At 56.9% G+C, this 21,398-nt stretch overlaps 1 protein-coding gene across 1 annotated transcript in view; it reads right to left on the bottom strand.

The window, feature by feature from the left end:
* CHSY1 (chondroitin sulfate synthase 1) overlaps positions 1–19,697 on the bottom strand; it is a 66,671-nt gene extending 46,974 nt beyond the window's left edge. The window contains exons 1-2 of the mRNA XM_083849740.1: positions 19,175–19,697; positions 10,780–11,275 (exon numbers count right to left, since the gene is read on the bottom strand). Of these exons, the coding sequence (XP_083705866.1) occupies positions 10,780–11,275; positions 19,175–19,476 (798 nt within the window). The 5' untranslated portion in view covers positions 19,477–19,697. The remainder of the gene's footprint in view (positions 1–10,779; positions 11,276–19,174) is intronic.
* Between the last annotated feature and the right edge of the window lie 1,701 nt (positions 19,698–21,398).

Genomic DNA, 21,398 nt, shown 5'->3' with positions numbered 1-21,398 from the left:
AGAGCGAGCACTTAGCAGGGCTCCGCCGGCTGACGGCCGCCTCTCTCCCTTCGCTCCCTCCCCTAGGTCTCAAAGGATGAGTGTGCGTTTCTGGGCAGGGCTGGCTGCAGCCAAGTCTCCGCGTGAAATCAGCACGAGGACACGGACAGGAGAAAAATGACTTCGGGCAGACGGGGCAAGAAGCTGGGGAGGGGAAAGACAGGGGGAAAGCAGTCCAGAGGCTGCAAAGAAAATCAAAAACGTTACGAAGCCGGGGATCCCCTCCAGCTGGGACGTGCCCTGCGGGGGACAGGGCTCCCTCCACACTGGTGCAGGCCGTGTTTCAGGCCAGGTCTGTCCCCACGTGTGTGACGGGAGGATTCCAGTCCTGCTTTCGCAAGGGAAAGCCTCCGAGGCACCCCTCCATCACCACGAGCACCGGGCCGCCGCGCGGCTCCCTGCCCTCAGAAGGAAGGGGAGGCAGCGCGCGAACAACATCCCCCTGTCCGTCGCGGCCCCAGCGCCTGCATACCTCCAGCGGTAACCGCTGCTAGCAGGCTGAGGCACCTCGGCAGACGGACGGCCAAGCGCCTATAAAGGAGCCTTTGTGCCGGCTGACGGGGAACAAGGCATTTTCTGTCCCCGACCACCTAGCCGAGCGAGCGGGGCCGCGCGTTGCACGCTTCCTCCGCCCCGGGAGCCGCGAGGGCAGATGGCGGGACGCAGACACGACCTGCAGAGCCCCGCGGGGGTCCCCCGTGGGGAGCCGTGCCGCGACGGCGCGGAGGTGACGCCGCCCTCACCCCTCATCTTCCTCCCGCACCAAACCCGCGCTGCGTGGCACCGGGCGGGCAGGGCTGCGGGTCAGCAGGGACTCGTCCCCGCGGCGGTGTCCACGCGGTCCTGAGCCCTGCCATCCTAATCCCACCCCCGGCCCCCAGTCCTGCCTTTTACCCCATCACTTATCCTTTTCACCTTCACCCTAGTTCCCCGCTCCGAGTCCAGGCTCGTTCTCTGAGGCCGCAGGAGCCGCGGTGTTATTTTTGGCCCGGAATAGATAAGGAGCCACGTGGACGCTTTCTCCCCCGAACAAGCGCACGCGGCGGTGACGATACCAGCAGCAGACGTCAGGACTCGGCTGCTCACGTTATTCCACGGGATCGGAGGTGGCTCTGCTTGCAGCTGGGCCCATCACGATGCAGCGGCGAGGCGACACGCAGCTGCAGGAGGCTCTCGCAGCGCCTGCAGCACGGTTTCAATGCCAAGGAGCCAGAGAAGGGGGAGAAAGGTTACTTGGAAAAGTCACAAAAAAATCGCTCTGCTCCAAACCTGGAAAAGTCACAGCTTCGTAATATTCCCAGGGAGGAAAAAGCCCTGCTGCTTTGTGAAGATTAAACCCACTACTGTCTCTTGGTTGGTTTTTGCTTTTTTTTTTTTGTCTTTAATGAAGTTCCCCTTGGCCAAAGATGTTAGGAAGTGTCTTCGACAGGAGAAGGATATAAAACCGAGCATGTCAGCTCAGTAAGCTGTGATAAGGTTAAACAAACACGTAAGGCAAGGTAAGGGTGAGGTTTCTTAACAAATCATCCGTGAGAAGGTTAAACAAATTTCTCTCTTGTCAGGACAGCAAAGATACGCGTGCTCACAAGAAAACCTTTGCTGACCTGGACGGCGAACGTGAGAGGCGTGCGTGCTGGAGTCACCCCAGGCCAACAGGGCCATAGCTAGGGAAGCATCGGGGCTGAAGGCTGTATGGAACCACTAAAAAATGGGGTCAGGCTTCCAACCCACCCATAAATGGAGGAGGATTGTAGGAAAAAGTATTTATAAAAGGCCAGACCTCAGACGCAGACAGTTGGCCATCCAGCACTCATGCACACTGACCATTAATTATGGACACCCACTGCTGAGAACTTTCTTAGTCCTTATTAAGGACAAGGAACGTTTGCCTTACGCAGAAACGCTGAGGAGCGAGCTCTGCTGTCTCATGGGCAAATGTTTTCTCTCCCTGTAAGACAGTAACACATTAAAAAGCACGGCTACGAAGGATTAAGGCAGCTCCGTTAATACAAACTAGCACACTCTCCTGCGTTCCTCGCTAATACAGCGGTGACATAACCAGCCAAAACATTTAGCTTCAACTCAAATAAGGTTTAAAGAAGTTACTGCCAAGTGATTAAGCCCATTGAAGGCTTATGAGCAGAGGAACCTTCCTTAATGCTCCGCTGCGAGTCTCAGCGCCCTTTTCTCACCGGTGGCACCGAGCTGGGGCAGCAGCCGTGGGGAGGAGCAGGCAGCGAGCTTCCACCACCAGCCCCGTGCCTCTCCAAGCCACCCAGAAGGGCCGAGCACGGTCACAGTCCATGGCTGGGGTTTCTTGGTGTTTCCTCGCTGTGCTTCCCTCCTCGTGCCAGCAGGGAGAAGAGGACAGGAGCACTCCGGGACCCGCAAGCAGCTCTTCTGCCACCATCATCCTGCTTCCTAACGAACTGCTGCCTGAGCCCAAACTGTGGGCTCCTGCTTCCTTCCTTGCTAATCCTAACCTCTGTCTAAGAACCTGTGCTTAATCCCCGAAGAGTGCCAGATGCTTCCGAGGGCAGCTTCCAAGAACAAAAACATGGCTCCCAGCTGGAGCTCCCCAAAGCCATTCAGTAGGGAGGATTAACCCCAGAGCCTTGCACGGAGTTTAGATGCAGTGGGCACGACCCTACCCGTGCTCCGTGGTTACACAAGAGCACGTCGTGCCTTCTCCCAGCCATCTTTCTGAGTTAATTCCTCTGAAGTACGAGGTCCGGGAGCTGCACCACCCGGGGCTCCATCCTGCCCTGACGTGCTCTCAGCCGCACGCTGGAGCGGACACAAAACGCAGCCCCAGCAACGTCGCCAGGGCGTCACGAGATGCACAGCATCTCGGCTCCAAGGGCGCCGCGCAGCCTGCAGAGCTCACCTGGGCGCAGGGAACCTGCTGGGCTGGAAAAGGGCTCGCCGCGGGGGCCTTCCTCCGTCCACAGGGCTCCTCATCACGGTACGCAGCGCGGCACGGGCGTTGTATAGGTGGATAAGGAGATTTCCAGTTCAAAAGGTCTTAGGAAGCGTTTGGGGCCACCAGCAGCAATTTAAGTTACACTCAAGCTTTTGACTTTTTCTGAAGCCACCGTCATCGCCACACAAGCTGCAAGCCCCCGGCATGAGGCTGAACCCATTCTCAAGCGTCCCACCGACAAGAAGCTGCCACAACTTCTGCTTCCCTACTGCAGCAATATTTTGAACTTGCTCAAAATGCGGCTGAGATCATCGCTGACGACTGCCTTGCTTTCACTGAGGGCAGCAGCGGAAACCCACCTTCAGGAGTGGGGTTTAGAAACTAACCAGCGCCGAACTTTCGGTTCTGTAGGGACCCCAAACGTGCTTCCTACCCAGAATTTCAGGATCTAAGAAATCACCACCAGTCGGTCCCCCCAGCCCTCCCAATTATGTTCCCAACTTCTCCGTGCCACGTAAAGGTCATTTTGTTGGAAGATAATCCCCACCCTTTGGGCAAGCAGGATTTCTGGCAAGATTTTAAGAGGTCTCCAGCTGATAACCATGAAAGTTCGCACCGCCAGGAGCCCAGATAAGCTTTTAACACAGGAAATTAGTGCTAACGCGTTTTAAGCATTTCAGCCATCAATTAAGGACGGTGCAACAGCCCAGCAAAGTAGGACCGAGTTCTTTTTTTCCAAATCGGATGGGTTTGGAAGGCAAAACAACAGCAGCAGGTCTCCGGCAGGGAGGTTTCTACAGGAAATGAGGTTAGGCAGATGCCGAGCAATTAATCCTCTGGCGGCACAGGGCACAGGCTGCAGGAGGATGGCGCACGCCACCCGCAGAGCCGTCAGACACAGGCAGAGCCCCGGGCGAAACCTGCGGGCTGTCCTCCTGCACCTTCTCCAGGGCCACCCACGAAGCGCCAACCATCCCAGAGCCGACGCTGAGCCTCGCCGCCTGCCTCGGCAGCACCCGACGGTGGCTTTCGGAGGAGGAAATGCGGAAAGAGAACAGGAATCAGCAGTTCCTGGGCCGAGATGGGGGCTGCCCTGGTTCTGAGAGCTCTCCCCAGCAGCAGACCTGTGACTGGGGTGAGCTGGCAGCTCAGGAAGGGGCTGCCCCAGCCCACCAAGCACGGGGAAGCGCTCACAGAGCGCTGCATCGAAGCAGCCGCAGCCCACTGGGTGCTATTTTCCCCCCAAAGCACTAAGAAAAGCCTTCCACGCAGGCTGATGCTACACGGCTGGCTGCAAGCAGTGCCTAGAGCAGCTCTGGGTAACGATCTGGGCTCCTTCACTCTGGGTGCAAAAGAAAATGATGCTTTACGGTAAACTGTTTTTTATCCAAGTGAAAATAGATATTATATCAACACCCACCATATCCATCCATTTAAAAGCTCCACCTTTTCTTTCTTTGCAATAATTTAATCGCTTTAATCAAAAAACCTAAGTATTCCCCCAAATACCAAGCACAGCGCAGCCAGCACTGGAAGCACCGGAGCTGGAGGCGTTTCTGCCACCCCTTCGGTGACCTCAGGCAGTTCACATCGAGCCCCTTCCCCACCTTGTTTTCCTTTCCCATCACCACACAAGCCTGGCTTTTCTCTCCCCGCCTCGCAGGCTCCGACACCTCCGTGCTGGCGGTGCTTTAAGCTGCTCACCCAACTGGGCTGGAGCAGCCCGAGGGGAGAAAAGCAGGTATTCTCCCCCGGGTTTACACACACCTCGCTCCCAGAGCATCCAGGCCACTGTTACCCTCTGCGTGTAGAGGGGAAAATCTCCCAGGCCAAGAGCCCCAGCTGAAGCCGCTTCGTGTCCACTGCAAGTGAGAAAGTCCATTTTTTTTTTAACTTTTTTTTTTTTCCCCTGTCTTGTCACCTGGGGCATTTCGCCGAGATTTTGTTTACGCGGAGGGAAGCGCGGAGAGGTTTGTTCTTCCACCCCGCGCTGGCCTTTTATACACAGAGATAAGCGCTAACTAAGGTGGAAGCGGCCAGCTCGAAGCGTAACGGGAGCCAGCTGCCCACACGGGTACCAGCGGCCGAATTTCCCCGTGCCCTTTCAAGGTCTCCAGGCAGGTGGGATTCGCCCACGGCAGGCGGCGTGCGGCTCTGGGATTACAGCGCAAAGTCGCCGGCGAGCTCCTTAGGGGCAGAGGAAGGATTTTCTCCCCCCGCTGTGCCTCGCGGGCCACAAAGCAGGCGCCCGCCCTGCAGAAACGGGGCAGCCTCTGCAGCCAGCCCACATGGGAAAAATCCTCCGGGAAGCTTCTGGGCTCCGATTCCCCTCCCTCCTGCCCCCACGGCTGCTCAGCTGAACGAACTCACAGCCCCACGCGCCTTCCGCGCGCCTTAATTAAGCAAGCGGGATGACGAGGTATTACGGCGGGGTTCTTTATCCGGCCGTGCCACGACGGATTAGCCTTTGCTGGCTCGTCCTCACGGTTAAGAACTAAGCCAGACAGGCACCGAACTCGGCAGGCTGACGGATCCTGACTCCTAGCAGAACTGCTGCACTTCAAAAAGCCAATAATGGGGGGGGAAAAAAGCAATATTTCTGTTTTCTGGCTTCACGGGGGAAGCCTCCTTGGTGTCTGCGCTACAGCACCACGCAGCCCCCAGCGCAGGCGCTGCGGCAAGCCCGCCAGCTTGCCAGAAACACGCTCGCTGCCTCTGTGCTCACAAAAAACGGGTCGGTCCCGAGCAGCACCTACAGCTCGCAAGGCACATGGGAGCCCGAATCACGCGGCCTCCCCCTTTCAGAGCGAGGGCTGGCAGAAAGTCACCGAGGTCCAGGCTCCAGTGACCTCGGTATGATGCTCGGAGCTCGATACAGAGCAGGTCTTGATCCCCACACCACACAAAAAGCCTTTACCAACCTGAGTTCAGAGGTCAGTCAGCAACGACCTAGTGGTGTCAAGTCAGTTCTTCCCCTCTGAAATATTTGTTTCGCAAATACGTAATTATTTTCTGAAGTGAAAGAGCTCGGTCAGGACTTGGGCGCAGATCTGAGGGCTCTCCTCCCGTTCCGAATCCTCCCAGCCCACACCTTGGCTTCGCCAACCCCGGCTGCTCCCTCCTGTGACCTCCCTGCCCTCCTCCTGAGCAAACACCGCCACTAAAATTAGAGCCCCGCGGCCGTACCTCGCTGCCCACCCCCCCCCAGCAGCCACAGACCGCCTGTCACATCGGGCAGGTATTTCAGTCTGCCCAGGCGTCACCCCCCTGCCCGGATAAGGCTCTCCTCTATTCCTACCTGCGTGCCCTGACAAGGAACCGCTGCTCACCACCCTCACGGAGCTCAGGCTCTGTTCGTGCACCCCCCCGGGACAAACAGCCACCCACTTCTCATTCTGAAGCCAAGCAGACACCTCTGAAGCGCTTCAAAGATGAAACTGAGCGCTTAAGAAAGGTCCATTTACAAACATCCACCCTAAAAGAGGGGGCACGCCTGTATCCTCCCTCTCTCCCACACTTGCAGCTCGCATCGTAGGTTTCTGGAAGGGACAGAAGGCATTTCTGAACGTCGTTCGGATTATTTCATACAACCCTGAACTTGAGTTTTGCTCAGGGCAGAGTCCCTTCCAGAAGCAGCACGTTCCGGCGCTGCCAACGTACTTGGCAGATCCGAGGCGCACTTTAAGGGCTCTCCTGACTTCAGTGGATTTCAGAGCAGCAATTATCTTCAATTACTGCAGATGAAAGACCGCACAAAACGCGAATTCGAACCCACCCTCCTCCCAGGAGCCCCCCAGTACCCGCAGTCGCCACCACCCTGCTTCTCCCCCAGCCGACGCCCAGAGGCTCGGGCTGCTCTTCCCTGCTGCGCTCGCTCCTTTTGTCACGACCCTTTTTGCCATTTGTATCACACATATAAAAAAAATCTTGCTTCTGGAGGTTTAAGAGCGTTCAGTGGTGGTGTGGAGGAAAGCACTTCCCCCTCCGTACCCCCCCTTACTGCTGTGTTCCTCCTTTCTGTCACTGCCTCAGCCAGAGGAGAAGGAAAACCAGACGGGGCGCAGGCGGAGCGCGGGCTGCTCGCTGGGTCCGGCCGTTTCCACCGCAGGGCAGGAAGCAAAGCTGCTGGGCTCACCTGAAAGCAACGCGTGTCGGATGGGTTTTAATGCTGACGAGGTGAACGGGGTGCGTGTCAGCACCGCCCTGATTTCTGGCCGCTACAAAGGGCTTGTGTTAAAGCTATCAGCGCTCTGATGCTGAGGGTATTGAACGCTGCGCCTTAAAACGAGACAAACAGGATCGAAACAACACCGAGCTGCAGAACAACAGTTCCGTAACTCAGACACGTTTAAAGGAAACGCTAAACTCAGAAGGAAAGCAGACCACGAACACGCTGGGACTGTTTAAATGACAAACCAGACGCTGTCCCCAACGCTGAAAGGCGTCCTCAGGCTGAGCAAGCAGGGCGGCGCGTGGCACAGCGCCGCAGCGCGCGACAGCGCACACCTCCAGCACCCCTGGGGTCTGTGCAGCTGGGTGAGCTACAAAAGAAGGAGGCTTAAGTGTGTAAACTGCTGCTAATGAAAAGCACCAGATGTGCAGAACACCAATATTCCCTACAAGCGCAGAGTCACTTCCTAGCGAGCTCAGCACAAGCCTTTCCTCCCCTGCGGGAGGAAGGCCCGCGCCGTGCATCGCCCCGAAGCACGGAGCTCCCGTCTGTACTCCTCAAACACTTCACGGCTCCGTTCTTTTTACGACTTCTCCTCCCAGCGTGCTGCACGAAGTCCACAGCTTTGTCTGCCCCACCCCACGAAGGGCTGAGTTTTGGAGCTATCTGTCGAGCAGGCCGTGGCAGTCTCGGTTTTGTTTTCACGCCGATGCCAACCCCTCGCCGCACAGAACATTTTAAGAGGTGTGTCTCATCCACGACTCACCCGACCCGCCTCCTGTAGGGCCACGGCTACGAGCCTGGCCCCGGGAGCCTAAAATCCATCCGCTGCTCCTGATGCGCCGCGGACGCAGGGGAGTTTCAGTTCTCCCCAAACCTGCCTGTTATTTTTGTGGCATCTCTTCTGGGGCGGGGCGAAGCAGGAAGCCCGAAGAATCGCGGCGTCAGTTCTTTCTGCTGTATTTACTGAAAAGCTCCCAACAGCAGGGAGAGCACGAGCAAACCCTTAGAAGCCCTGAAATAAGCGGTGCCGCTAACGAAGTGCTCCGCGAGGCACCGCGGAGAGCAGCGAAGTGACAGAAACACAGGAAGGGGGGAAAAAGAGGGTTTTGAGACAGCCTGCTGAGAGCAGGGACACGCAGAGCCGGGGCTGGAGCTGCGCTTGGGCACAACCCCAGGGAACGAGCCAGTGGAGATGAGCAGCACAGTGAGGACATTGTGGGATCCCGAAGTCAGAGAAAGGCGGCAGTGACAGTCATGGAGATGAGTAAAATGCCTCCGGGCACAGCGCCCACGGCAAGAACAGCACAGGGAAAAAAAAAAAAACAACACCCCCAAAGCGAGGTCCTGCAGCGCTCCGCGTGTCCGAGGCGCTACGGGTGGGAGCAGGGAGCTGGGGGTGACTGCGGCCGGAGACGTGAGCTCCTCGCTGGTGCTGCTCAATGGGAAGTGCAGGATGAGGGGGGGAAACTCGGGTTGTCTGGCTTGGGTTTTCGTGGGGCCGAAGCAGCTCTGCCTGCTGAACCTCGCGCTGCAGCCGCTTCCCTTTCGGTGGGAGCCGCGAAGGGCGCCATGCCCTGGCGCAGACCAACCCTTTGCTCCACCAGAGGCTCGCAGAAACACAACGCCTGGCGCCGCGCTCACAGCCGCCTGTTAGTTGACGTTCGGGAACGTACGAGGCACGGGAAACGTCACTTTTACCCCGAGCTTCTCCTACCGCAGCTGTTAGGGCAGCTGTGTCATTTCGCACAGCTATTGCTTTATCTTAAATAAAATACCAGGCGCATTTAATCAGGTTGTCCGGGCAGCGAGAGGAGCGCATCGAAAAAACGGAAAGATGACAGGTTGTTCAGCTGAAAACCCTCGACTGGATGAGAGCGGGGCTGTTCCCCGCAGAAGAGGCGTGCTTTTACCACCCAGCGTCCTCCCTCCCTCCCAAGCAGCAGAGCTTTGGCATCTCACGTCTTTGCACGGAAGGACCTCACGGCACGTGGGAGCACCCAGCGCTACGGATAACTGAACAGCGGCTGACCAAACGGAACTGATTTTGAGGAAAAGCCCAACCTCACCCTGTCAGATATTACTCCTAGTGCAGTTGTTTGCCATCATTAGTTATTTCAAGCCCAAATGGGGTCGGATTGACTCCAAGGGGTCTTTGGCAGCCTCAGCAGAGCCCAGGTGCTGACCTGCAGTAAGCTCGCAGATGCCCCATGGGAGAGGCATTCACAAGGAAAGTTATTCCGATCCGGAACGACTGGAGTGAAAATTTCACGCTGCTAAAAACGGTGGAAAAAACGTTACTGACTTCTTGCTAAGGGCTAACCACGACACTGGCACTGCGTAAACTAATTCCAGGTCGGTAAGCTGGGAACGTGGAGAGCGGCTGGTAGTCCAGCAAGCCTTCAGGACCGACAGATAGGAATAAATTACTGCAGCTGGAACCCTCCTTCCCCTTCCACAGCGGCCTTCCTGTCACCGAACTGTGAACTGAAGCGAAGCAAGAGCTCTCGGGGGCAGCGGATTCAGTAAACACATCAAGAGTTCAACACGAGTCGCTGCTGGTGAGAGCGAGTCAGCAGCAGCACCCGTCGGCGTCCGCGACCGCGGCTCCTCCGTCACGCAGACAGAAATCTCCCTCCCTCTCTTTACCACGTCTCCCAGAAGCACAAAGCCGCGGTTGTACGCTGGCCGTAAACGCTTGCCTAAAAAGATAAACCGTTCGCTCTCCCTTCTGCTCTCACCTCCTCTCTCCTTTCTCAGCGAAACCCCCGGCGCTTTCCCTGGGAGGAGCGTTAGGAAGCGCAGCTCGAGCCCAGCAGGTGTTTTCGATCAGACAGTCTGTAAACACCCAGGGCTCGCTTCAAAGGGCGCAGAGGAGGGGGTTCCTCGCCCCTCGGAGGAACCGCCGGCCCCGGCACCCCGCAGCAGCAGGAAGCCGCGGCGGAAACGCTGCCAAAAGCAGCCTGGGGACTCGGGTTTTTTTTCCCCCCCCCCTCGAGGTGCCAACTCCGCAGCCACAACCGCGTGGGCAGAGCCGGAGTTTCGGTGTAAGAGCAGTGGCTTGGCTCTGCCGACATCAAGGAGCCGCGCGGCAGGCGGGCGGGCGCAGGACGGGGCTGCGTGACGGTGCCAGCACCGATGAGACATCTCTGCAGCGGCTGTGGGGTGGGAAAAACTGCCACTGTCAAGGCAAACATCTGTCAGCCTGGCACGTTTGAACCACGGCAAGAAACACGGCACTGGGCGCCTCGATTTTGCACGCTGACACTGGGACGCGACCAGCTCAAAAAAAGACGGCTCGAGCAGTCAGGGCTGCAGGGACCCGTGGCCACTCTGATTTAGGTTTATTCCCTTTGTGTCTAAATAAAGATATCCGTTATGAGCGCCGAACATTCCTCCCACCACCCCGGCGTGCCCAATCGGCCTCCGCTTCCCTCCCCGCTTCCAAGTTTGCGTAGGTCCCTCCTGGGGCGACGCTTGTCAGAAACGAGAGTGTACAAACCGCACGGCTGGGACCGCCAGGTGGCAAAGGGAGGCGAGCCCCGGAGCCGCTTCTGCGCGGCCCCGCGGCAGCCATCCCCCGCTGCCAGCCTCTCCCTCCCCCAAAACACCCCCCCCCCCATGTCCGCCGCCCCCTCGTCCTTACCTCGTAGGACCAAACGCACTGCACTCCCGCGAACCTCCGCACGCATCTCCCCACCTCCACGTCCTCGTGGGTGGTGTACATCTCCCGCAGGCACTCGCCAATGTGGGGCACCATCCTGCGCAGCACCTCCCGGCTCATGATCACCCCGGGGCCCCCCATGCAGAAGTTCTCGCCCGGCTCCAGCGCCAGCTTCCCCATCTCCTCCGTGGTGCCCAGGCCGGTCTGCCCGAGAAAGAGGGGCTCGCTGCTGTTCAGACTCCTCAGGAAGTTCTCCAGTTTGTCCCCTTTGATGTAAACGTCGTCGTCGGCTCTCATAAACCATTCGTATTTGTCCAAGTAGTGGTCGTGCATGTATTTGAGCATCATGAACGATTTCTTCTGGGGCGGGTAAGAGTCATCCACGCCTGGAAGCGGCACGATGGGGATGGGAATGGAGGTGTCCGAACCCTCGCTGGAGAAGAACTCGACCTTGCCAGGAATGGTTTTGGACCAGGTTCTAGGTTGCAAAAGACAACGAGAACTAATTGAGCATGCAAACAGAGGCAGGCAGAAAGCGCTACCCAGCAGAGATAACTCAGAGCTGCACCTCATTTGCTTTACAAATTTTCTTTTTGAACGCCTCGAAGGGTTATTTTTTTTTTCCCCCATGCAAACACGGACGCTCGCATTGCACCCCGAGCAACTGGCTGAACACGCAAAAACATCTGACAGGGCAAGCACCTGAGCACCGCTTTTGCAGCTGTAGCTGTAAAAAAATACAGTAAGAGCAGCTCAGTAGCGGTGGGCAGGGTTTCTTACACGTACTTGGTGTTGGCCTAACAGCAAAGCTGAAGGGAACCAAGACAGGCCAACGACTCGTTCGACTGGGTTTAATGCCTCAAAAGCTTCCCTGCGAGCTCTTCAGCATCATATCCACCCCCCGCCTCCCCTAAGCACCCCCCAAAGCTCAAACACACGTTCAGAAGTACTGACTTCCAAGGAGTAAAGAGCCACTAAATTTCACGTGAACTTGTCAAGAGCCAGGATCCTGCGGGAAAGCAAGCAAAGGGCGGCTCCTCCAGGTGCTGCAAGGCTTCGGGAAACGCTCCTGGTTGCTTGCAGCCACTGGAGAACCCCAGGGACGATAACCCCAAAAGGCTCTATGCCAGCAAAGGACTGGTGTAAACGCAGACCTAGGACATCGATGGGGAGCACGTAACCCGAGCGGTGAGCTGCGGCACGTCCAGCAGCTCTCCTCACGCTTCGGGCCGGATTTTAGCAGGAGGCAGGCCCCCAGAAGGGGAGCCCGCTCGGCACGAAGCAGCACGGCGACATCTGCTCCGCACCTTGGTGCTCGGCTCCGCCAAACCCGGCCCATCCGCGCGGGGACCGCGTTGACACGGCAGGAAGAGCCGCGGGACGCGGGACTGCTCCGTAAGACAGACGGCAGAAAAGTCAGCCTCCTCCGGGGAGGACTTCCAGGCACGTAACCCTTACAGCCTTGCCCTAAAAAAATACGAATTTTGAGCTTTCAGAGCCATTTCAGTTCTAACTTCGAGAAAACAGAGTTTAGGTGTCCTTCACGGGAACACACAGAAAACTATTTTCATTGATAAATGGACAGGTTTTACCCCTTTTTATAGGGATAGGAGAATATTTTCTCGTTACGTTTGGTGACTTTGCTCAGAGTCTCATCTGCATTCAGAGCCCAACGCGGAAGCACCCTCGAGGTGAAGGACACAGCACCTCGCATGCATCACTGTCACTTTCACCAGATGCCTCCCAGCACGGCTTCCTTGCCAAGAGCTGAGCAGATTTTGGGCAGCGCAAACCACGTGCAATTCAAAAATCGACAGAATTAGCTCCCGCATCGAGTTGGAAATCCAAAAATATTTCAGAAAAATTAAACCTCCGGTTTGCCTGGGAAATGCAGAAGCATTTAATCGGGACTGAACATCGACTCTGACACCTTAACAGCTACGCACTGCTCCAGCTGTGTGTAACAAATACCATACAATTACTTTAAAGGCTTTGTCTTCTGGATTTCTTACTCATAGGGGTAGCGTTCTGCTGGAAAAGTTTAGATCCCGACGTCCCACAAGAGCACACGGTGAAGTCAATGGAAACATTCCTGCTGACTTCCCAACAGAGGTGATGAGGCCTTTAATCATCGGTGATGTAATTAACGCGTGGTGCTCCTGCTTATGGTTACGTCCTGGTAAAGCACTGAAAACTGCCCCTTTTAAAACAAGACGAAGTTTTACCGTGTATTTTGACAGCCTCCCCCTTGCATACAAATACTGGGGTTCGGACGAAAAGGCTACGTGGAAAATCGTTCTTCCCATAGCAGTGCATGATCGAAATTTACAGGCTTCTTCCCCAAAAAGCAGGTTCTCGATGCGTTCCAACTTCAATCTCTCATTTTTAATGCTCCCGATACCCTGAAAGATCTGCCTTTGTAAGGGCTGGGAGCCACAGACAACGTGGGATGGCTTCTGCCAGCCCAAGGTTTACGTCTTTTCTGGGCTCTCCTGGAGTGGTCTTCGCTTTTATTTATGTATTTATTTGCCTCCCCCCTTGCGTTGGTTCCCGGTTTAAATTTCCTCCCAGCTCTCTCCCCAGCTCCCCTCCCCTGGGGACCCGCTGAAGCATTGTCGGGACAGAGCCCCCATTCAACGGAGGGGGAACAAAACGCACGTACGTCCGTAAACCCTGGCAGATTTGATTTCCAGCCCTCCCGTTGCTTTAAGCCCCTTGGCTCAGGGCCAGTTTGGCCCAATCTTTTCTTGGACCCGGTCCACAGTTCAGTTTCATGCTAAAACAGGAGCCCAGCGCAGAAATAACCCCGAGACCAGCGCTGCCTCGGCCCGACGAAGCCCCCGTTCGTCTCCTGCGGCAGCACAATTCCCGGCTCAAGGTGACTCGCTGGGAATTTACGTCCCCAGCGTGTGTTGGGACCCGGACAGATGAAATGTGCTCCCCCACCAGCAAATTGCCCGAGCGTCTGTGGCAGCGTGAGCGCTGCTCCTCCGAGGCTCAGACAATGGGAGCCGCCACGGGCTGCTCCTCGTGCCCAAGCCACAGCTCGCTGCTTCGTGCGTCCCCTTTTTAGGGAAAGAATACAAAAAGAATAACTTGTTCAGGAAACGTTACTGCACCTAGGGAAAGAAGCAGAACCACAGATATTAAGGTCGCTGCAAGCACATCCTTCTGGCCCCAGCCACCAGCAGGATCGAGGACTGGTAAATGCTGGGATGAATTCGGATCAAAGCTGCTTTTTTTTTTCTCTGACACTGCAAAGAGGCAGACCTGGCTCGGCCACAAGCGATGCTGCAGATCCACGTGTTACCGGCGGAATTTCTTGCCAGCCCTCCCATCTTTAGGTCAGTTCCCCGTCTCCGATCTCAGGTTATGGGCAGCAACCTGACCTGCTGGGCTCCCTGACAGAGCCCTGCTCTCAAAGCACCACCTTCCTGCTTCGGCACTCGCTGCCACCGGCTGACATCGCTCTTCTGGCCAAGGCTTCTCCAAGGGAAGATTTGCAGAATGCATCTGCAAATGAGTTCCACGTTTGACGGCAGTAATAAGAAAAAAATAAAACATTTTCAGAGAAACCTGGCACCCTCCCTCCCCTCCCGTGGATTCCTGGGTCACCCTCGGTTGTTTAAAGGAATTGCAGCCCCGGTGTCTCTGCCACCAGACCCCTGCAGTGATCGCCTCCGCTGCAGTCACCGCTGGTGGCCTCGGCCAGCTTCAGGTCCTGCCGTGCTCGACCCGGTCCAGAGCGAACTATCAGGTTCTGAACACAACCGATACGTGCACTGCGCCGGTCATTTAAAAACCAGGCAGCTCCCGAGCTTATCTCCTTGGTGTAATCTGAATCTGCTCGGTTAAACGGGAGGATGTGCATGAATCAGGACAGCAAGGCTCTCTGTTACCTGCCTAGCAGCAGCGCTGGAAACACGCGGGGCATGTGCGACCTGGTTTCTCTCGGTGCACTGGGCAAACAACTCCAACAAACTAAAAGCCAGCACCGACAAGAGAAATTAAAACGCAATTTAAACAAACACGTACACGTAAAAATCAGGCAACGCTTCTGTAGAAGAAACCTCTTAGCAGAGGATGTTGGGACGGTTCCAGTGTTGCTGGCTAACAAGTCAATTTTATCGTCCCTTAAGTGGCTGGATAACAGCTGGGATATCCCGCGTGCACCTTCCTCTGAGCAAATCACCAGCACACTGGATGCAAAGACTTTGACAGAGCTCTTACAGGTAGCTGTGCAGTACAGCACACTGCGTGCACAAAGATAGTTCTAAAAAATATATACACATCTATTAGAAAAGGTGACCACTACTATAGCTTCTGAGTGCTGCCATAACTAATTTCTTCATTTAAAAGTAAGCTAGAAAAGCACAGCTTGGAGCAGCACAGATCTGGAAAGTTGTATCTTCAATTTCCAAAGTGTTCATTATTTATTTGAATTACATTGCTTTATCCTCAGCTCTGCAGACTTGGCAGAAACAGCCTGCTACCTTACGCAGACAGTGCCCCCTTTGTAGAGACCCGAATTAGAGACAATTACAGAAAAATGTGTTTTGCTTTTGTCCGCGCAGTTTGGGAACCTCCCTTAGAAGAGACCAGAGAAATCATTTTAAGTTTGCAGAAACGGTCATCTTGGGTAATTAACCTGAAGAAAATCGTTACTTGTGAAGAACTCAGCAAGATAAGGGACCTACGGGACTTGCTTCTCGGACACACATTTCAAGCAAACTTCGTGTTTAATTACTGGTAGCTTTGCACAATTGTTCTTCAAAAGCCCAGGTGCCATCTTTCCACCAAGATTTGCTACAGGGGGATTTAACAGAGAACCTAAGCAGCTTCCCCAGTTCCTTAAAGTCCTTTGAATTAATGAGATGCCAGTTTTCTGTCCCTGGGTACGCACGGATTTTCCTCGTGGAAGAAGGGACAAAAAGGGATCCATCCCCTGCAGGCAACTTAATTTCTCCACATCCCCCATGCACCAGTCGATCCTACTTGCTTTGTGCCCTTCTGTCCCATGAACGTTCTCAGAAACGTTACGAAAAAATCCTGTTTCCTGCTAGGAAAGCCCAGGTACGTCACCTTTGTGCCGGATGGCACAGGAGCAGGACACACAGAATTTTCCTGTGGCACTGCTGATATGCTGAGCAAAACACGTATAGCTCCGTCACGATGTTCAAGGTCAGTGCACGTGAATTCTCCCAGGAGATGTGAACGCACACTCCGCAATCCATCTTCCCACCTCACCAGTGACCAAAAAACCCCACAGCCGCCACCCAACAGCTAGCCCCAGGTTCTGAACTGAAAGGAAGCATGAAAATGTGGTTTGCATTATACGCCGGCAGCAGCTAGAGCGGGCTTAGACAGATAATACCCACGCCGTGAGACCCCAAATCCTCCTGGCTGCCTCTCACCTCGCCTCCTCCAAGCACTCGGGTACTGAGACTCCGGCGCGGCCTGCCTCCCCTGGGGCAGTGCGTCCGAAACGGAGCCACCCGAGGGGCAGCTTCTGCCTCGAGCTCGAGAGAGGGGGGTTTGTGGCACTTCATGGTGCCGTGGGGACCGTCCCGAACCGGGAAATACCATGGCTCTGTTCCTGCAGGGACACCGGGCAGTCACACCGCCACGGGCAAGGCAGGCGCGGTGTCGGATGCCAACCTCTGACACCCAGCCATCGGCGGCATTCGCACCGCTCTCCTTTCGGGTTTCCCTGGAAATCTAGTTGCTACGCAAAACAAAAAAAACAAAAAAAAAAGGAAAGAAAAAAGGGTTAACTGCTCGATATTTCTGTTCTTGAGACAGCAGGCTTAAATCTTGCGGGAGACTGCTTAGTCCTTATTGCCTCTCCTTCCTGTAGCTCTTTCAGGACAACTCCCCTCAACTGCAAAGCCATTAGCACATAGTGCTGCACTTTCCCTGAACCCCAGCCGTACTTTAACTCCTTCCTGCACTGCTCTTTTCCTGGCTATTTCGCGCCCTTTGATGTGACACCGCAGTTTCTGCGGCCGCATTTCGCCGGCCTTCTCGAAGGGAAGCTCCTCTAACCTGGCTGTCAGATGCAATCACCGCCGAAGCTACGAATCCGCCCTGCGAAAAAAAAAAACAACCTGGAGATCTGAAGCTTATTTCTCTGCCTCGCAGACTACAAAAGCACGACTGTTTCAAAGGGCCGGCGGCTCCTGGAAATCCAGCAGGCCCACTTTGCCTTGCAGTGGTCATTTTGCTCGTGATTGATGTTCAGGAAGTGGATTGCTTCCCCTCTTGTTAGACCCTATCTGGATTCACAGCAGCGAGGATCAGCGAATGCTTTCCGCTCCGGCCCCTTTTAGCTCTGCCCGTCAATGGCCTTTGAGCCGCGGCAGCGCGGAGGTATTCAGCCCCTGAATCCCTAATTCCTTTCAGCGGTACCAAGGCTCCGCACACGCTGCCACCCCGGGAAAGCCTTGCGAGCAGCTTCCCGTTTCGCTCGCTGTGCCAGCGATTCAGCTCCCCAGGATGCTTTGTCAGTGTGGTAATCCCAGCGATTGTCTGCCGGAGCACTTCATGGCAATCAAAAGCCATTTAAGATTTCAGGTTCGTCTTCCTCTTCCCCCTCCCCACCCTCCCCCGAAGACGCCTTCCTGTCACCAGGACATTAGCTCGTTTCTTTTACCAGTAGCGGGGGGGAAAAAGGCGTTCAGCCCTACCGCAACGTTACCAGCTCTCATTATTCGGCCCTTCCGAGAGCTGGCAGCCCCTCTAGAGGTTAAACCAAAATAGAAGCACAATAAAAAGTGATGCTCAGCCCTCCTTCCCGGGCCTGAAGGAGCCCGACTCGCCAAGCTGCATCTTTAACTGTTTTATTCGTGCACAGACGTTGCAGATCTGGTTCTGAGCTCTCCTCAAGCACAGGACTGTTCAGCAAGCACGGGCAAATCCAGGTGCGAGAACCCTCCCCACACCAGCACGGGAAAACATCCAGGACTAACACCCCTCTCTGGACAACGTCGTGACAAACCGTCCTTTCGGGGACTCCTGACACAAAATTTGGTGGCCGCTCGACCGATTGCTCTGCCACAAAACCTGCTACGTGATGTCCCGGCGTGACTCCAGCCTTCCCGTATGTAAATGGGAATCGCAGGGCTCGTGGGATTTGCAATCCAAAGTGCCCCATCCCACACGGTGAAGAAAAATACAGAACCCTGAAGAAACACATTCTTTCACCCATTTCAAAGGATCAGTCACACACCCTCTGTAACTTAATTACAGGTCTACTGCCGAAAGAAGGCATTAAGTCTCCATTACAACCGTCTTTGGTGCACAATACGCTGCAGATTGCCCAAATTAAGCAATTTGACGGCGTTTGGCGCTGATACGAAGAGCTGCCCCTTCCCAAAGCAGGGGCAGGCAGCAGGAGGAGACGGGCCCGCCGTGTCCATCCCGCCCTGCCCGGCCAACGGGGCCACGCGTTTCCCGGCGGGGCAGGGAGGCGATGGAGAAGGCTTTCCTTCAGCACAGGCACCGAGGGGATGTTTTACGAGGCAAAGACCCGCCCCGGAGCCCCTGTGGCCTGCTCGGAGCCGGGCTGACATTTCCAGCTCTTAACTCTTTCAGACTCCCGGAGCGAGGGGCGTATTTCGGCAGGGCCACGTCTCCGGCACGCCAGGCTCCGAGGCTGAGGGCTGAAGCCCCGTCTACACGCCGCCATCCCCGTCACCGGGGTCCACGGCGCGCCGTGCAGAGCACAAAGGTGTCCCCTAAGCCCAGCACGGTGACCGGGAGCGGGTTCCTGTGCCGGCCCTACCTGCTGCAGCCCCCGGCAGAGGCGGCGAGCGGAGGCCGGCTTCACCCTTTGTTCCCAGGCGCGTTTGCTGGGGCTCCATCTCCTCGGCCGGGCGCAGGGTTGGGGTGGGTTTTTTTATTCCTCCCCCTCTCCGGCGCTCCCCCAACTTTTATTTTTAAGCCTTTTATACGCGATTACAGCTAGTCTTAGAAGGGGAGGATTGCCGTCTTTGGCAGGGGAGTCGCAATTACTCTTTTCGGAAGGGAGGACGGCCTTTTACACGTTACCGCAATTACTCGCTTCGGAAGGGGAGGACGGCAGCGCCGTGCCCGTGTCAGGCACACCGAGGCGAGCGCTTCGCCGTCCCCAAACCCCTCGGCGACCACCACCGCGGTCCCCCGGGGCCGAGCACGGAGCCACCCCCCAGCGACAGGACTGTCCGTCCGTCCGTCCATCCATCCGTCCATCCTCAGGGTGCCCCATGCAGCACCTCAACCCCCCTCAGCCCCACCACGACCCCCCCCACCCCCCCCATCCCGGGGGCACCCCCTCACCCCGCGGGGCTCAGCCGGCTCTGCCCCCCTCACGGAGCCTCCCCCCCTCGGCCCCTCTCACCGGTGGGCGGCCACGGCGCGACTCCTCAGGTACTTCTGCGCCGTCATGACCCCCACGAAGAGGAAGCTCCGTGCCTGCGGGCCGGGGCGGCGCGGCTGGGCGGCGGCGGCAGCAGCGGCAGCGGCAGCAGCAGCAGCGGCGGCGGGGGGCGGCGGGCGGCAGCCCACCGGGCGGGCTCGGCGGGGCCGCGCCGCCGCCGCCAGCTCGGAGGCTCGGGGCAGGACGAGCCGCGAGGCGAGCACGAAGCCCAGCACCAGCCCCAGGAGGACGCTGAGCCAGGCGCGGCGGCCGCGGCCCGCCATGCCCAGCCCGGCCCTGCCCGGCCCCAAGCAGCCCGGCGCCGAGGCTCAGGCCCCGGGGCGGCTCCCTCACAGCCCCGCCGCCGCCGCCTCCTCCTCCTCCTCCTCGGCCACCGCCGCCGCCGCCGCCAGCCGCGCCGAATCGCCCAGCGCCGCCATGGGGGGAAGGGGAAGGGACGGGAAGCGGAGGGAAGGGGGCGCCCGCCTCCCCTTCCCCGGCCCTGCCCCTCGGCACAGGCGCCGTGTGCGGCCCGCGCCTCGCCGAGCTGCCCGGGGCCGCTGGCTCCGCCCGGCCGGGAGGGGGCCGCCCGCACCGAGCCCCCCGCTGAGGGCACGGGGGAGGAATTGGGGTGCGGGGGCCCGGGGGGGTGCGGGGGCCCGGGGGGGTGCGGAGCCGCCGGGGGTGAGGAGCCCCGGGGGGGTGAGGAGCCCCGGGGGTGAGGAGCCCCCGGGGGTGAGGAGCTCTGGGTGCAGCAGGGGATGGGCTGTGGGGATCTGGGGTTTTTTTTTGGGTGTGGGGTGGGAGCTGTGAGGTAAAAGTGAGGGATGGGAACCCGGGGTGGGGGCTGAGGTGGCACAGGGGGTGCTGGGGACTGGCACCCGGGCAGGACAGCCAGCACAGCCCAGGGGTAGAAACACTCCATTCCCCCTTCTTCTACACCATCAGGGATCGAGCACAGACAGGCTCCAGTTATCCCCACGCCACAAAACACCCCCGGGACGCAGCCACACGGCCCCGTCCCACAGCCAGGCCCTTGGTGCCCGAGCCCCGGCTCGTCCCCTGGCTGTGTGTGGGGCCAAACGCTCCAGCCCCGGCTTTGCCCCGTGCCGTGTCTCTGTGCCGTGTCGTCTGCCTGCTCAGGTGCCCAGGGAAGAGAAGGCCCGGGCAGTTCTCTTCTCCCACCTTGCTAATTAAAGCTAGCAGAAATAGGTCAGTCTGTTTCCATCCTAAGGCCGTAAGGACTGCTCAGCAGAGGGAAGACAGGGTGAAGTACTTCTCTTTAATCTGTCTGCGCTAACTCTCCACATGCGTTTCATCTGCAGGGCGCTTCAGCTTCAAATAGTGCAGCCCCAAACCCTTGACATTTTCAAGCAAAAAGCCTGCAGTCTTTACGGAACAAACGCAGCTGGTGCAGCCCACTGACCGTCCACTTATCAGCGTGGTTTCTTCCCCTTCCTATGCAGTTCTGCATCTCCCTTTGCCAGTCCTTCCCTTTGCATCTTTTACAATTTATTTATGTCGTGGTGTCATCCACGACAAGCTCAGAAAGTCTGTTATTGAGCAAGGACCGTTGTGAAAGCGACCGCTGTGCCAGCCTTCAGTGACGCAAACCTGGGCATTTATGGTGGATTTTTACAATCCTATGGCGTGTCACGTTTCTGGGAAGTGGCAGGTAACATTACAATCCAATCGTTTAATAAATGCTGATGTGTCTTGAAAAAAAATGCTTCTGCATGGTTTTATTGGTGCTGTGATGTTGCAAGCCTGATACTGAGGTCAGAACCGATGAAATCTTGCGATGTCAGGAGCAATGAATTACCCGAGTGCCATGACAATTGATGGCATTAAACAGAAATAAAACATAAATAGAAGTGGAGAAGAAACGCAAGCAAATAAACCAAAGAGCAGGAGGTCTCCTTTCGGTTGCCAACAGGCAGAACCCAGCAGGATCGCGTGCGATGTACGTTTATAGGAAGAGGAAGAAAAAGACGAGAACTAAAAGGCAGAAGGCAGGGAAAGTGAAAAAAAGCCCAAACAGGAAGAGACAGGAGGCAGGGAAAAACCAGGGGAAGGAGAGGAAAGGAGAGGAGAGGAGAAGCACTGCCTGGCAAACACCAGCCAGAAGGCGGGAGGGGTTTCCGAGGCTGAGATGCTTTGCCTTCCAGAGCCGCAGAACGTGGGGAAAGGGTTAAAAATGCAGCAC

Source organism: Anser anser (assembly GCF_964211835.1).
Source record: "Anser anser genome assembly, chromosome: 10".
NCBI classification, from domain to species: domain Eukaryota; kingdom Metazoa; phylum Chordata; class Aves; order Anseriformes; family Anatidae; genus Anser; species Anser anser.
The sequence above is the reverse complement of the archived record's forward strand: the minus strand, read 5'-3'. Positions and strand labels throughout refer to the sequence as shown.